Genomic DNA, 18,445 nt, shown 5'->3' on the forward strand with positions numbered 1-18,445 from the left:
GGAAAATTCTCAGAATATAGTCCAATCCAATTCACAGCACAACAGCTCAACACAGAGTGGCAGGCAATAAAACACAGATCAAGTCTATCCTTCACAGTTCTCGGCTCAAGAAATAGTCACTCACTGTTCTCAGGTTTCACTCACTGCTTCGGGAATTCACTCACCGTCCGGTTAATGTTTCTCACCCCTGCTGCCTCCTACCAGACTTTGCACGGTCCTCGCTCGGGCGCCATTTTTGTAACGTGCGTTTCTCGGAGAAGCCTAATCTCGAGCGCCAGCTATTCTTTTCAATAGGAAGAATAGCAAACCTACCAGAGTAGCTGCTAGCCGGAGACAGAGCTCGGTGTTGTCTAGGGTGGTAGCGACAACGAAGAAGTCAAAATCGAATTATGTAAAAGTTTATTCACACCTTCGGAAACCAATTATATGTACAAGGGAGATATGTGTGATATAAAATATGAGTGATTCTATAAGTGAAAATACATTCGGGATATCTTATCCGGTCACGAGCACTTTATGAAATTTATACCGGGTGTAGTGAAAACTTAACGGCTCAATAAAATGCGCCAACCAGAACTGACGAATGCTAAGGACTTGCTATACGGTATCGGTATGTAGTTGTATTTCTCCGGAAATGAAACACAATAAGGGCGGATCTGTTCGAGACTTTTATTCGCTGCCCCAAGGGTTATAACACGCCATGACTGACAGCGAAGAAAATGTCTATTTTTAACGCAACTACGGGATTTCACTGACTACGTGCGGTATCTCTTTTTCTCTGCCCCAAGGGTTATAGCACGCCATGACTGACAGAAAAGAAGAGTTTTCGGATTTAACACTTATGACGCGGAACGCGGACAGGGTAAAGAACGATAAAATACAACAGAAAACGATACAGTACAGCAGTGTCAAAGTTAAGGAAGTAACGGCGTAGGTCTAACAAAGAAACTGAACAGTACAGACGGGGACCTACCTCCTTTGTTTCAAGCACTCGAAACTCAAAGGATTTAAAAGAAAAACTAAAAAATTAACTCTAAGCACTGATGCAAACACAAAATGATTATTCTTCAACGGCGAAAGAAATACCGAAAATTAACTGAATCTATAAAAGAAGTCACCACGTTAGAAAGCGAAAAATCGAAAAATACTCAAGCGAAGGGAAAACACTGAAGTAAAAGTCAAAAGTCGAAAAGTGACCGTCGCGGGGGAAAATTTGCTTTTATAGGCATATCCCCTCTCACGGTAAAAATCTGAAAATTCCAGAATGTGACAAGAATGAAAAACGTCGTCAGCTCCGGTTTATCGCATATCAACAGATGAAAAACGTCGAAATCTTCAGCGGCATGTAAGAAAAACAACGTGAAATACAGATAAGCGGTTTTTTACATTTAATCTGCCTGTCGGAATGAACGTACGGAATATTCGAGAATCAAAATATTTTCAAAGACGGAAATTTAAAACGACAGAAATGCACTAAGATGAACTCCAATTTTCCTCAGAAAACTGGACTTCATCACAACTGATATAACGGCGGAATAACAGTTCAGTGTTCAACAACTCAATACAGTAATCGGCAAAAAGAATAATCACAAATTATTTTCAACGGGGTTCAACAGTAGGAAAATTTTCAAAACATAGTCCAATTCAATTCACAGTATAACAGTTCAATACAGAGTGGCAGGTAATAAAACACAGATCAAGTTTATTTTTCACAGTTTTCCGTTCAAGAAATAGTTACTCACTGTTCTGAGGTTCAACTCGCTGATTCGGGAATTCACTCACTGTCCGGTTAATGTCTCGCACCTCTGTTGTTTCCTACTAGATTGTGCACAGTCCCTGCTCGGGTGCCAGTTTTGTAACGTGGTTAACTCGGAGAAACCTAATCTCGAGCGCCAGCTATTCTTTTCAATAGGAAGAATAGCAAACCTACCAGAGTAGCTGCTAGCCGGAGACAGAGCTCGCTGTTATCTAGGGTTAGGGTGGTAGCGATAACGAAGAAGTCAAAATCGAATTATGTACAAGTTTATTCACACCTTCGGAATCTAATTATATGTACAAGGGAGATATGTGTAGGTATGAACTATGAGCGATTCCATAAGCGAACACACATTCGGGAAATCCTATCCGGTCACGAGCACTTTATGAAATTTATACCGGGTGTAGTGGAAAATTAAAGGTTCAATAAAAATGCGCCAACCAGAACTGACGGAACGAACACTAAGGACTTGCTATACGGTATCGGGATGTAGTTGTATTTCTCCGGAAATGAAACACAACGAGGGCGGATCTGTTCGAGACTTTTATTCGCTACCCCAAGGGCTATAACGCACCATGACTGATAGCGAAGAAAAGGTCTATTTTTAGCGCAACTACTGGATTTCACTGACTACGAACGGTATCTCTTATTCTCTGCCCCAAGGGCTATAACGCGCCATGACTGACAGAAAAGAAGAGATTTCGGATTCAACACTTATGACGCGGAACGCGGACAGGGGGGTTGACGGGAATTTCCCTTCAGTACCCCAAGGGCTTACGCGCCATGACTGATAGAGAAGGGAAAAGTCAGATTCGCGAAACAGGGTAAAGAACGATAAAATACAACAGAAAGCGATACAGTACAGCAGTGTCAAAGTTAAAGAAGTAACGGCGTAGGTCTAACAAAGAAACTGGACGGTACAGACGGGGACCTACCTCCTTTGTTTCAAACACTCGCGGGAACTCAAAGGAAAGAAAAGAAAACTAAAAAATTAATTCTAAATAGCACTGATGCAACACAAAATAATTATTCTAAGTAACCGAGCAAAGTCAGAAAGTAAGTCGAAAAACTGAAGTAAAGTGGCCGTCGCGGGGGAAAAAGATATGTGTGATATAAAATATGAGTGATTCTATAAGTGAAAATACATTCGGGATATCTTATCCGGTCACGAGCACTTTATGAAATTTATACCGGGTGTAGTGAAAACTTAACGGCTCAATAAAATGCGCCAACCAGAACTGACGAATGCTAAGGACTTGCTATACGGTATCGGTATGTAGTTGTATTTCTCCGGAAATGAAACACAATAAGGGCGGATCTGTTCGAGACTTTTATTCGCTGCCCCAAGGGTTATAACACGCCATGACTGACAGCGAAGAAAATGTCTATTTTTAACGCAACTACGGGATTTCACTGACTACGTGCGGTATCTCTTATTCTCTGCCCCAAGGGTTATAGCACGCCATGACTGACAGAAAAGAAGAGTTTTCGGATTTAACACTTATGACGCGGAACGCGGACAGGGTAAAGAACGATAAAATACAACAGAAAACGATACAGTACAGCAGTGTCAAAGTTAAGGAAGTAACGGCGTAGGTCTAACAAAGAAACTGAACGGTACAGACGGGGACCTACCTTCTTTGTTTCAAGCACTCGAAACTCAAAGGATTTAAAAGAAAAACTAAAAAATTAACTCTAAGCACTGATGCAAACACAAAATGATTATTCTTCAACGGCGAAAGAAATACCGAAAATTAACTGAATCTATAAAAGAAGTTGTAACGATACTTGATTGTTCTTAATAAAAATCAAGCCTCGTTTTAAATATCCGTTTCCCTGAATTTTCCAGTTGAAACAATGCAACACCGTCTGATGGAGATTGCAGTTTCAATATAGTTATTCCGTTTCATTTCGGAAATATTTTTCAGAATCCTGATTATTAAATTCAAATTCCGTATAATTGAAATTTCCATCATTAATCCGCCGTAAGAATCCAAAATAAAGAAAAAGTGTCTTTCTGCATTCGGCGTTGTTTTTCCGTCCACAAAAACACACCGAATTCAGTATAAAACAACGTGGATTGCAGATAACGACAGTTTCTTTTACCGATAAAGAGATAACCGCCACCGAGAATATTTCTTCTGGGGAGAATATTCGAGAATTCCGAATTTGGAGTGCAATTTTGATCACGTGACCGTCCACATGTTGGAGAGTTAATAAATAGGACCGCACCACCAGACGAGGATGATTCATTATTCATAATTCATAATTCATTCTTATTCATTCGATAGTCATTCTGCGATTCTGTATTCTAGTAGTGATTCTGTAATTGATTCTTTAATTCATTTCCGCTTTAATTAAGTCTGTCTTCGTACTAAAGTTTTCCTTTGCTTTTCTTTATTTTTTTTCGCTAAGTGGTGGTGTGACCGTACCGGAACAAACTGTAAGTCTTTTCTTGATACCGCATACTTCGTGATTCAAAGTTGCATTCTTTTATTTGTTAAATTGTGTTAATCCTTGTTGTTAATCTTCCTGTTTAACGCAGACTTCTGTCGCCTGGTTCTCTGGTGAACCAAGACCAGTCGACGGAAATCTCGAAGTTTTTTCTACTGGTAATGCTTGGCGTGTGACACCCAAGGTTGCCACAGAAAGACCGCAGTAACTTATACCGTACTACCCCTGTTGTGTTCCGTGTAGATTTCCCGTTTACCGCAGACTTCTCTCGCCTGGCTATCTGGTGACAGAAACCAATCGGCAGAAGTCTCGAAGTTTTTCTACTGGTAATGCTTGGCGTGTGACACCCAAGGTTGCCACAGAAAGACCGCAGTAACTTATACCGTACTACCCCTGTTGTGTTCCGTGTAGATTTCCCGTTTACCGCAGACTTCTCTCGCCTGGCTATCTGGTGACAGAAACCAATCGGCAGAGGTCTCGAAGTTTTTCTACTGGTAATGCTTGGCGTGTACACCCAAGGTTGCCACGGAGAGACCACGATAAACTACCCCGTTATCCTGTAAATTGTTGCATTGTGTTTCACCTGTATCAGCCCCGTCCCGTTTATTAAATAGTTTCAAATTCTGATTGGCCTGTACACTGAAAATCACTGGAAGTGCTCGGGATCAAACCCATTGCTAAATTAACCGATTACTGAGACTTGGATCTTTCTGAGACACCCGGTCGCTGTAAATTTTGTGTAAACCCCGTACATCCGTTATTGTCTCAGAAGGAATCAAAGTAACCGCTACTAATTGTTTGCTTTCTTTAATACCTGATAGTTTGACTGAATATAATTGATTAGAATATTCTTTGATTAATTGATTTCACTTTCTGATCACCGTGACAAGTTATTATATTTCTGTTTTCCTTATTTTCGAACTTGGTCATCAGCTGAATATATTTCTTGACTTGGAAATAACTGTATAGTTCACTGTAATTTAGATTGTTGTAATAAATTCGGTTTTAAAGTACTTGTTATCGCTACCACCTTAGATAAACCCAACTCTGTCTCCGACTAGTAGGTACCTGGGTGGGTTTGCTATTTCTCCCTATTGAAAGAATAGCTGGCGCTCGAGATTAATCCTTTTTCCGAACCAAACCCGTTACAAAATTGACGCCCGAGCGTTGGGACTCTTAAAACCGGGTTCAGTTTTGGAATAACTTCTTTTTTTTCTAACCGAGGAGAATAGTTTTGAACGGTGAACTATACAAACCAATTTATTCAGCTGTTGACTTGCAAGAAATATTTTATCCGGCTTATATTTCTGAAATATAATTTATTTAGATCAGTTGAGTGACCGATTTGCTGATTGCGTTGAGTTAACCTATCTTGAGTTATAATAGAACATCACTGGTAACCTATAAACAGAACCGAACAGTTAACCAGCCATTTATGATAACCGCACAATATTGAATTGACTTATGACTTTCACCGCTTATGATTTTCACACGCTTATGATTTTCACTTGAATAATAAAACTGACTGTGTTTTCTTTTCCCTTTCCCCATTTGATTTATTTGCTGGTTGACAAGTGTTCATTATAACTCTGATAGTTTATTGTGATTATAACCGCATTGGACTTGTTGTTTCTCTGATTACTTTATTTTATTTGAAACCGTTGATACACTGTTGGTGAATTATTCCCTCTGAATTAGGTGAGCTTGAACCGAAAATAACTTCAGAAAGGTAAAACTGTAAGTGAACTTGAACCGAAATAATTTTCTTGGCTGTTAAAACCGATAGTGGACTTGGTCTGAAACATTTTGTTGACAGGTAACCTATTTCTTCGAGCAAGTGTTAGGTTAACAGTGAGCTGTCAAGTGACCGATAAATAGTGAGTGATAGAATAATAGGTGCTTCCTCAATTGGACATTGATTATTAATCCGGGTTTCAGTGAATCTTGTTGAGTTAATTATTCATCCGGGCCTCAGTGAATTTTATTGAATTAATTATCCATCCCGACTTTATTATTCATCCGGACTTCAGTGAATTTTATTGAGTTAATTATTCATCCGGGTCTCAGTGAATTTTATTGAATTAATTATCCATCCGGACTTAAGTAATTTTTTTTTTGAATTGATTATTCATCCGAGCTTAAGTGAATTTTATTGAGTTAGTTGTTCATCCGAGCTTTAGTGATAGTGCTATTTAATCGGACTTAGTGATACTGAAACATTATAACCAGTGTTGAATTATTCCGTGTGTTAGCTTTGAACTTTAACTTTACATTATTTCATACCGGGCATCGAACTTATTGAGAGTGGGTTACTGGATCGTGAGTCGGGTGGCAAGATAGTTGAACTATATGTCATTGAACATGGATGTGAACAGGCTGCTCAGTGATGAATTGACTTATGAACTGGAACTGAGAGGACAGTCAATACCAAGCACTGTGATGACAAAGCGGAGTCTACTACGACAAGTGTTACAGTCAGACATACCGCTACAGCCTTGCACATCAATGAACCCCACACTGGATATCGACATTTGCCAAAATAAACTCACCGATCTAGTGGAAGCACTTCAAAATTTCAATCACGCTAATGCGACTAACGAATTCTCGCGAATATTCACAAGATTAACACACATTCAGGGAAGACTGAACTTTATTGTCACTTCCAATGAAGCACAGTTACAACTGATCGAACAACTGAAGGCGACTACAACTAAGACCTTGGAGACACTGGAGCAACTGAGTAGTAGTAACACCCGTGGACAGCCATCCAGACAGCAGGAACGGTCCCTCTTGGATGTGGAGGTTCCCAGTTCACCTGGGATGTCCCCGATCCAACCGGAAAGAGCTGAAACATCCCTGATTGATCTTGGAGATGGGATCAACCTTCCGACAGCTGCTGATGTCTCACATACTGGTACACCTGTAAGGAATAAAACATTAGAACATGTCATGAACGAGACAAGGCGGACATGTACAGCGTTGCTGCGACAATTGCCGGCATTACCTGTCACACAGTCACAGGACTGTGGGACAGCATCACCTGAGGATCCGACACCGAGAAGATGGATTAATTCTACCCGCAGAGTGTCTTTTCCACACTTACCTGCGTCTCGTGTGAGCTCTGGCAGGACCATGACCAGAGAGAGAGTACCATTGGAACCGGAACCCCGACCGTCACCGGTGCCAACCATTCCTGTCCACAAATGGAATATTTCATTTGGTGGCACAGGTAGTGTGAGCGGCTGCATCGAGGAGGTGGAGAGATTGGCCGAATCTCGTAAGGTGCCCCTAGAACAAGTGTTCTAGTCAGTTTATGAACTACTGCGGAAGGATGCCAGGGATTGGTTCATCCCCAGGAGGGGTACATTCAGGAACTGGCAGGATTTCAAGGAGCAACTTAAGGAAGCATTTTTACCGGTGAACTATGAGGAGAACCTGTTGGAAGAAATAAAAAGGAGAACGCAGGGCCCTGATGAAAAACTGCTGATGTACGTCACTCGAATGCAGAATTTGTTCCAGAAGCTTACATACAGTAGACCAACCGAATCGGAACAAATCCGAATCATCAGGCAGAGGCTGTTACCGACCCTACAACAGGCCTTAGCATTCCAGGAGACAAACACCTACGATGAGCTCCTGCGAAAAGGAAAGGTTTTCGAGTTAGTACAGTGGCAAATGAGCCAGTACACCAGGCCACCGTCGAAACCAGGTCTTCTTGACGAGCCCCACCTGACGTATCGTCCATCCCAACAAAACCGGCAACAGGCCAGTTTCTCCTTGGACACCGAAAACATATCAGGAAACTCAGAACCACCAGTACCAGTAGGTCACAACAGACCACAAACACCGCCGTCACCGCCTAGAAACATCCAGCCAAGACCGGATCGACCAACGGCACGAGTCGACAAGCAAAATACAGGTCCACCTAACCGAACTCCATCACCTATACCAACACGACGATCAAACCAACAAGGAGACCGACAAGAAACACAGGGAAACCGGACTGATCCACCGACAAGGAAAGTATGTTTCCAAACACAGTGCTTCCGATGTGGTGAATACGGCCACATGCGACGGGAATGTCGAGGACGACCGAGGTTGTTCTGTTCTCGTTGCCAGAGGAAAAACATTCGCTCAAGCGATTGTCCATGCCGCCCGGAAAACTAAAGGGAGGTATGGAGAAGGGGTCGACCATATCTCCGGGGACGCTGACTCCTATGGTATCGACCGTGTGTAACGACAACCGTCCGCTGGTGGAAGTAAAAGTAGCCGGGAAGCGCTACAATGCACTGATTGACACCGGAGCAACGAGGAGTTTCATCAGTCAGAAAGTGGCAGACCAATGTGAACGCAAAGGAATCACCGGAGAACCCGTTGAGGATGGTTTTGTGGTAGTTGCCAATGGTCAGTATACCGCGACGCCGAAACTCTATACTACCGCCATACACATCGCTGACTATTCTTTGACCGACATAAAGTTTTTGTTGGTGTCTGATGTACCGGTAGACCTCATACTAGGAATGGACGTACTGGGAGTGTACAATTTTTCCCTTAACCTTAGCACCGCCGAGTGCTATCTGGAAGGCCGACTAATCTCCAAACCAACACCTAAAGTGGGAAAAACTGTGGAGGTACACGCCGCTGGCGAGCACTTGCTGGAACTGACCAAGGCGCAGAAAAAGAAGTTGGATGCTTTTCTCGCCAGAGAAATGAAGGAGTTCGAGAAGCTGTCCGGCACCACGAAACTGATAGAACACAAAATCAAACTCAAACCTGGGACAGAACCGATTAAACAGCGATACCGGCCACAGAATCCGAAGATGCAGGAAATCTTCAACCAGGAAGTAGACCGAATGCTGGCTGAGGGAGTCATTGAGCCTTCTAAGTCGCCGTGGAGTTCACCTGTTGTGTTAGTCAAAAAGAAGGACGGTAAATACCGGTTTTGTATCGATTTTCGAGCAGTCAACGAAGTGTCCGTTAAAGATGCGTATCCGTTGCCGTATATTTCGGGAATCTTGGACAAATTACGCAGAGCCAAATACATTTCGACGATTGACTTGAAACAGGGATACTGGCAAATACCGTTAGAAAAGGATAGCCGGCCTATTACAGCATTCACGGTCCCAGGAAGAGGACTATTTCAGTTCACCGTCATGCCATTCGGCTTACATGCAAGCCCAGCCACGTTCCAGAGATTCCTGGATACCGTAATCGGTCCCGAAATGGAGCCCAAAGCGTTTGCCTATCTAGACGATATAGTCGTTCTAGGGGAAACCTTTGAAGAACACATGGAGAACTTAAGGGAAGTATTCAGACGACTAAGGGAAGCCAACTTACGTCTCAATCCCGACAAATGTGAGTTCGTCCGGAAGTCTCTGAAGTACCTGGGACATGTCGTCACTTCCGAAGGCATCTGTACGGATCCGGATAAAGTGGCATCCATAGTGTCATTTCCTGCTCCCAAGACCGTCCGAGAGTTACGCCGATTCCTGGGTGTTGCGAGCTGGTACCGGCGATTCATCGGGAATTTCTCCAATGTAGTTTCTCCGCTAACCCTGCTGCTCAAGAAGAAACAGCGGTGGAAATGGGGAGAAGACCAGCAGAAGGCTTTCGATATCCTGAAACACAAGTTGACTGAGTCACCGATATTGGCTTGTCCGGATTTCACCAAACCGTTTGTGGTACAAACAGACGCCAGTGATACAGGCCTAGGTGGAGCTCTAACACAAGTGATAGATGGAGAAGAAAGGGTAATTGCCTATGTTAGTCGCACATTAAACCCAGCCGAGAAAAACTATTCAGTATCCGAGAAAGAATGCCTCGCCATCGTATTTTCCATAGAGAAACTACGTCCGTACCTAGAGGGATTCCATTTCACGGTCATTTCCGATCATATGAGTTTAAAATGGTTAAATTCTATAAAATCACCGTCGGGAAGAATTGCTCGATGGTCCGTTTTTCTTCAACAGTTTGATTTTGAAGTACAGTACCGTAAGGGATCCCTGAATAAACTTGCTGACAGTCTGTCCCGGAATCCCTTACCGTCCGTAGATTCCGTATACCTGGCCGAAGTGGAAATTCACTGCCGATGGTACAACAGGAAACTACAGGAGGTTCAGAAGGACCCAGGAAATTTCCCAGATTATGCCATAATCGATGGGAAACTGTTCCGACATTTTTGGGATGCATCAGACTTCACGGAAATTGGAACTGGACAACCCTGGAAATTATGCGTACCCACCGAACAGCGTTCCGAAGTACTGAAGGAGAATCATGATTCGGAACTAGCCGGACATATGGGGATCGCCAAGACAAGTTCCAGGATTGCCCGGAATTACTACTGGCCTGGTATGTTCCGAGACATTGCGAAATATGTTAGAAACTGCACTTAGTGCCAACGTTACAAAGTTTCGCAACAGAAAACTGCTGGGAAGATGCAACCACACAGGATGGCAGATGCACCATTCAGGGAAGTATCTACAGATATCGTCGGACCGTTACCCCGAAGTAAAAAAGGTAATTCTTACATTGTGGTCATGCAAGATCGCTTCACGAAGTGGATCGAGTGCCGCCCGTTGCGAAAAGCTACAGCCAAAACCGTTTATTCTGCGTTATACGAACAAATCATCCTGAAATATGGATGTCCGTCCGTTGTTATCTCCGATAATGGAGTACAGTATGATAGCAAGTTATTTAAAAACAGCCTTCAGGAACTGAATATAGCTCACAGATTTACCCCACCGTACTCGCCACAGTGTAATCCGGTAGAAAGGGCAAATCGAACCCTAAAAACTATGATTGCACAATTTTGCGAAACCGATCAGAGAAACTGGGATGAAAAGTTAGGGGAATTAGTTTTTGCTATTAACACCGCTGAACAAGAGTCTACCGGGTTTACTCCGGCTTTTCTGAATTTTGGTAGGGAACTAAATGTCCCTAGGGCGATTTATTCGACAAAACCCCAAAATGAGGAAAACAGTAACCCAACCGAAGTAAATAGAGACATGACTCACCGTACAGAACAAATCCGGCACCTGCAGGAAACACATGAGTTTGTGCAAACTCGGTTGTACAGGGCTTTTGAACAGCAGGCTCATCATTACAACCTACGCCGTAGAGAAGTTCGCTTCCATGTAGGTGACAAAGTTCTCCGTCGCACAAATCCGTTATCATCCGCTATCGACAGTTTCGCAGCTAAACTGGCTGCAAAATTCGCCGGACCGTATACCGTTATTAAGGTAGTCTCTCCTGTAGTGTATGATCTGAAAGATGAACAGGGTAAGAAGGTTACCAACATCCATATTAAAGATTTAAAACCGTTTCACTCAGGATAGAGATATTTTTACTGTTCACCCGTTAATTAAACATGATCCCCAGTCATGTTGAATTACTGTTCCGTTAACCATCCCACCGTTGATTTGACAAACCCTTTGTCAATATCCTTACAGCAACCGTCACCGTAGAAGATTTCATATCCTATTCGGTTCACCGAACAAATCAGTATCTACAATGTCATCTAACTAAAAACAATACTTTCTTTCTACAATTTGTTCGGTGAATTAAATGGATTCATGATACCGTTCAAGCTTTGCAATTACAATTGGAAAACATTATCAAATGGTTAAATTCATTTGGATATAGCCAATCCGTTCAGCAACACCGACATGTCAAAACGATATAAATTGTCATCTGTCTGTGTTTCTGAAAGGTACATCCTGTAGACAGAGCGAAGCACAGCTTGAAATCCGTTACATTAATTATTCTGTGAATTCACAAGGTTCCGAGACAAACCATTGCTTTAAATATTGTATTCAGAGTAGATAAGATGAATAACGATTAACAAATACTAACCGTACTACATTAAAAACTGGTGAGATAATCTAAGATAGTCTGAATTGTATCTAGTTCTCTACTACTGTTCTCCTGTGTAACTTTTTCTATGAAATTGTAACACCGATACAGGTGAAAGTGCATATCCGTGATCTGTTCAATTAATTCTCCCAAGAAAACTGGAAAAGCTCTGTATACTGTCAATGTTCTACTGTTAAAACATAACCTATGTGGCAATTAAGTCTGTTCTAGGATATCAATTACTCCAACAAGTTTTAAATGAAAGTTCAGCTGTTAACCTACCTAGCGGAGACTGTCGGATCAGAGAGCCTCCACCATTCCTCCGTCAGGGATTACGTTCCAACTCCGAATAATATTCTGACACACAGTGAATGTCCACATCCACCTCCAGTGTTGTGAGAGGGTCCAATTCGCTTCAACAACGAGTGATGTCAAGCTTGGGTACATTTCCAACTACAACGAGAACACAAGTTAGTGAATGGTTCTTCCCACTTGAAGTACTAATCGAAAGGACTGGTTTGATGAAGGGGATATTCGAAACTCACCTGCCTGACCCATCTTCGTAGTCAAATGATACACCGAACCAACATCCAAGAAGGAAACAGTGCCAACAAGTGGTCAACATCAAAGATGCCTCATCAGCCCATTTCATCGTGAATGATAGTTCCCTAAAATCCAACCGTTAATATGAAATGGGACAATCGATATGGAGTACTCACCGTTTTATGTTGCCATCGATTTCATTTCCCAATTCTGGAGTAATTTCATTTCACTAAAAGCACGTTGTTTCTGACAGATGCCACCGAACCAACGACAGTCATAGAGTGCCACGGAATAGGTTATGTCAAACGTCTACCGACAATCGGATCAAAGATCACACGCACTTCGGTCCATAGCTAGGGACGACACCGATCACGGAGCGTAACGCAGAGCGCAGAATATGGATCATGGATCGTGGATCGGAGAGAAGCACTTCATGGAGGGAGCGCACACCGGACGATTACTGAACAACGCCTGTGAGCAGATCCGGATATCACTTCTATTGTACTGTTTAGATTAGGATGAGAACTCTGTAAGGGTAAGATAACGAGCACTTAACCGATTTGAATTTCCTATTATTTTTTTTTTTTTTTTTTGATGGGCCAGTTACCCCTTATTAAATTGAACTTGTGTCTTCAACGCAACTTCAATTTTTCCCAGGGGAGGGGGATGTAACGATACTTGATTGTTCTTAATAAAAATCAAGCCTCGTTTTAAATATCCGTTTCCCTGAATTTTCCAGTTGAAACAATGCAACACCGTCTGATGGAGATTTCAGTTTCAATATAGTTATTCCGTTTCATTTCGGAAATATTTTTCAGAATCCTGATTATTAAATTCAAATTCCGTATAATTGAAATTTCCATCATTAATCCGCCGTAAGAATCCAAAATAAAGAAAAAGTGTCTTTCTGCATTCGGCGTTGTTTTTCCGTCCACAAAAACACACCGAATTCAGTATAAAACAACGTGGATTGCAGATAACGACAGTTTCTTTTACCGATAAAGAGATAACCGCCACCGAGAATATTTCTTCTGGGGAGAATATTCGAGAATTCCGAATTTGGAGTGCAATTTTGATCACGTGACCGTCCACATGTTGGAGAGTTAATAAATAGGACCGCACCACCAGACGAGGATGATTCATTATTCATAATTCATAATTCATTCTTATTCATTCGATAGTCATTCTGCGATTCTGTATTCTAGTAGTGATTCTGTAATTGATTCTTTAATTCATTTCCGCTTTAATTAAGTCTGTCTTCGTACTAAAGTTTTCCTTTGCTTTTCTTTATTTTTTTTCGCTAAGTGGTGGTGTGACCGTACCGGAACAAACTGTAAGTCTTTTCTTGATACCGCATACTTCGTGATTCAAAGTTGCATTCTTTTATTTGTTAAATTGTGTTAATCCTTGTTGTTAATCTTCCTGTTTAACGCAGACTTCTGTCGCCTGGTTCTCTGGTGAACCAAGACCAGTCGACGGAAATCTCGAAGTTTTTCTACTGGTAATGCTTGGCGTGTGACACCCAAGGTTGCCACAGAAAGACCGCAGTAACTTATACCGTACTACCCCTGTTGTGTTCCGTGTAGATTTCCCGTTTACCGCAGACTTCTCTCGCCTGGCTATCTGGTGACAGAAACCAATCGGCAGAAGTCTCGAAGTTTTTCTACTGGTAATGCTTGGCGTGTGACACCCAAGGTTGCCACAGAAAGACCGCAGTAACTTATACCGTACTACCCCTGTTGTGTTCCGTGTAGATTTCCCGTTTACCGCAGACTTCTCTCGCCTGGCTATCTGGTGACAGAAACCAATCGGCAGAGGTCTCGAAGTTTTTCTACTGGTAATGCTTGGCGTGTACACCCAAGGTTGCCACGGAGAGACCACGATAAACTACCCCGTTATCCTGTAAATTGTTTCATTGTGTTTCACCTGTATCAGCCCCGTCCCGTTTATTAAATAGTTTCAAATTCTGATTGGCCTGTACACTGAAAATCACTGGAAGTGCTCGGGATCAAACCCATTGCTAAATTAACCGATTACTGAGACTTGGATCTTTCTGAGACACCCGGTCGCTGTAAATTTTGTGTAAACCCCGTACATCCGTTATTGTCTCAGAAGGAATCAAAGTAACCGCTACTAATTGTTTGCTTTCTTTAATACCTGATAGTTTGACTGAATATAATTGATTAGAATATTCTTTGATTAATTGATTTCACTTTCTGATCACCGTGACAAGTTATTATATTTCTGTTTTCCTTATTTTCGAACTTGGTCATCAGCTGAATATATTTCTTGACTTGGAAATAACTGTATAGTTCACTGTAATTTAGATTGTTGTAATAAATTCGGTTTTAAAGTACTTGTTATCGCTACCACCTTAGATAAACCCAACTCTGTCTCCGACTAGTAGGTACCTGGGTGGGTTTGCTATTTCTCCCTATTGAAAGAATAGCTGGCGCTCGAGATTAATCCTTTTTCCGAACCAAACCCGTTACAAAGTCACCACGTTAGAAAGCGAAAAATCGAAAAATACTCAAGCGAAGGGAAAACACTGAAGTAAAAGTCAAAAGTCGAAAAGTGACCGTCGCGGGGAAAATTTGCTTTTATAGGCATATCCCCTCTCACGGTAAAAATCTGAAAATTACAGAATGCGACAAGAATGAAAAACGTCGTCAGCTCCGGTTTATCGCATATCAACAGATGAAAAACGTCGAAATCTTCAGCGGCATGTAAGAAAAACAACGTGAAACACAGATAAGCGGTTTTTTACATTTACTCTGCCTTTCGGAATGAACGTACTGAATATTCGAGAATTAAAGTATTTTCAAAGACGGAAATTTAAAACGAAAGAAATGCATTAAAATTAATTCCAATTTTCCTCACAAAACTGGATTTCATTACAATCTAACCAATTTCTATTCTGAACCGAATCGAAATTATAGTACCGTCAATTTAACACTGTCTACCTGAAGAAAACACCGTCTACCTGAAAACAGAATACAGGGAAAAACCGTTCCCTGAAGAAAAGTGGACCACGAGGAACGATGAAGATCGGAGAATTTATTGTTAGAAATTACCCACCTGCGAGTCTCATACCGGCCCCGAGAGTCCCAACGTCCGTGCAACCAGGTCGGAAGGGGTGAACCGGTCCATTGAGCCCCCACGTCGAACTGTCGGAGGCTCTCCACCTGTTGCAGCTCCCACGAATCCTGGTTAACCTACAAAACCATGATGGAATTCCAACATCCGCCAAACACAATTAAATTGGGTACTCACCGGAGGGATGGAACATGGTACATTTCCGACCAGCGATGAGGATGGATTTCCACATAGAGAAAAAAGATTTTCCACTATTATACACCCACACCATGTGTTAACGGAACGCTGAGCAAAACTCTTTGACCAAATGGCGGAGACCTGCGCCGAAATGAGTGACGCTGACGTTTCTGCGTGCGCATTGGAACTACCACTGCCAACCATAGAGAGGAATAGGTACTTCATTGATAAGGTGACTTCACTTGTAAGTCTGGTCACGTGCACATATAGGTGGCGCGCGCGAAAGTAAGGTCATTATTTCTAGGGGTAGATAGAGTCGTGAAATTAAACTCACTATTTCATCGTAAGTTAATTTCTTCCGAACTACGGGGGGTGTATTGAATCCCAGTCTTCTGAGGAAAATTGGAATTCATTTAAGTGCATTCCTTTCGTTTTATATTTCCGTCTTTGAAAATATTTTAATTCTCGAATATTCAGTACGTTCATTCCGATAGGCAGAGTGAATGTAAAAAACCGTTTATCTGTGTTTAACATTGTTTTTCTTACATGCCGTTGAAGATTTCGACGTTTTTCTGATGTTGATATGCGATAAACCGGAGCTGACGACGTTTTTCCTTCTTGTCGCATTCTGGAATTTTCAGATTTTTACCGTGAGGGGGTATTTGCCTATAAAAGCAAATTTTCCCCCGCGACGGTCACTTTTGCTCGTTTACTTCAGTACTTCTACTTTTGACTTTCGGCTCTAAGATTTCAGTTTTGACGTGGTGACTTCAGCTTTTGATTCGGTTCTTTTACTTCAGTTAGTTTATGCTCCGTTTTTTTGAGTTTCGCCGTTTAAGAATAATTTTGTGTTGCATCAGTGCTATTAAGAATTAATTTTCAGTTTTTTTTCTTTCCTTTGATTTTCCGCGAGTGCCTGAAACAAAGGAGGTAGGTCCCCGTTTTTACCGTTCAGTTTCTTTGTTAGACCTACACCGGTTACTTCTTTGACTTTGACTTTGCTGTACTGTATCCTTTTCTGCTATATTTTATTGTTCTTTACCCTGTTTCGCGAGTCTGACTTTTCCCTTCGCTACCAGTCATGGTGCGCAAGCCATGGTGTACTGAAGGGAAGATCCCGTCAACCTCCCTGTCCGCGTCACAAGCGTTGAATCCGAAATCTCTTCTTTTCTATCAGTCATGGCGCGTTATAGCCCTTGGGGTAGAGAATAAGAGATACCGCTCGTTGACATTGAAATCCCGTAATTGCGCTAACAATAGACCTTTTCTTCGCTATCAGTCATGGTGCGTTATAGCCCTTGGAGTAGCGAATAAACATCTCGAATAGACCCGCCCTGGTTGTGTTTCATTTCCGGAGGAATACAATCACGTCCCGATACCGTATAGCAAGTCCTTAGTATTCATTCCGTCAGTTCTGGTTGGCGCATTTTATTGAACCTTTGATTTTTCACTGCACCCGGTATAAACTTTGTAAAGTGCTCGTGACCGGATAGAATTTCCCGAATGTATATTCGCTTATAGATTCGCTCAGAAAGGCAGGGAATAAAACACAGTTCAAGTTTATTTTTCACAGTTTTCCGTTCAAGGAATAGTTACTCACTGTTCTGCGGTTTTACTCACTGTTTCGGGAATTCACTCACTGTCCGGTTGATGTCTCTCACCTCAGTTGTTTCCTGGTAGATTCTGAACGGTCCCTGCTCGGGCGCCATTTTTGTAACGGGGTTTTCCTCGGCGGACTCGAGCGCTTCGGGAGAATAGCAAACCTACCCTGGCAGCTACTAGCCGGAGACAGGGCTCCCTGGTGTCTAGGGTGTTAGCGACGCACAATGATAGGCAGAATCAACGTATACAACTTTTATTTTCGTAAAAGGTGAACACAAATGGCACTACTACAAAATTTTCACAGTGACTCGAAATCGGTGAGATTTACAGGGGCAAGACGGACGGAATAGCACGGGATCCGATCTCAAACGTTATACGGGGTTTAACGGACTAGTTCGCCAGCCAGAACCTGAGACGTACACTTGACGGACAGATATCGGACTACAGCCAGGTTAGGGGATGAAAGACGGCACAGATTCACAACAGCTCACCCCTAGTTGCGCTCTTCGCCTCCTGAGTATCCACGCCAGCGGGGTTCTTCGATAGCAACTGAAGTGAGAGTCGAAACAACGGGGAAGGAAAGAGGGTTAGCCACTCCAAAGTGCCTCCGCACCCCCTGAGTATCCACGCCAGCGGGGTGCTTTAGCAATAGGGGTGGAACTTAACCCGGGGTAGGAAGGGACAGAGGAAGGTTTTCTGCCACTCCAAAGTGTCTCCGCACCCCCTGAGTATCCACGCCAGCGGGGTGCTTTAACAGTAGGAGTGGAGCTCAAACTAGGGGTAGGAAGGGACAAAGGAAGGTTTTCCGCCACTCCAAAGTGCCGCCGCACCCCCTGAGTATCCACGCCAGCGGGGTGCTTTAACAGTAGGAGTGGAACTTAACCTAGGGTAGGAAGGGATAAAGGGAGGCTGAATTTCCAATATTGTAAGAAAATAACGGCGTGTCGTCTTACCTATGGCTTGACC

The 18,445-nt window shown here is 42.5% G+C and overlaps 1 protein-coding gene across 1 annotated transcript; it reads right to left on the reverse strand.

The window, feature by feature from the left end:
* Window positions 1-6,842: 6,842 nt before the first annotated feature.
* On the reverse strand, window positions 6,843-12,473 carry LOC123308101. The gene is made up of 4 exons (XM_044890644.1): window positions 12,344-12,473; window positions 11,224-11,472; window positions 7,314-7,498; window positions 6,843-7,130 (listed from the first exon to the last, which is right to left on the reverse strand). Exons 3-4 carry the CDS (start codon window positions 7,456-7,458, stop codon window positions 6,844-6,846), a joined length of 432 nt encoding a protein of 143 aa, XP_044746579.1. The 5' UTR covers window positions 7,459-7,498; window positions 11,224-11,472; window positions 12,344-12,473; the 3' UTR covers window position 6,843.
* Window positions 12,474-18,445: the final 5,972 nt, after the last annotated feature.

The sequence above is a fragment of the Coccinella septempunctata genome, chromosome 2 (assembly GCF_907165205.1).
Source record: "Coccinella septempunctata chromosome 2, icCocSept1.1, whole genome shotgun sequence".
NCBI lineage: Eukaryota > Metazoa > Arthropoda > Insecta > Coleoptera > Coccinellidae > Coccinella > Coccinella septempunctata.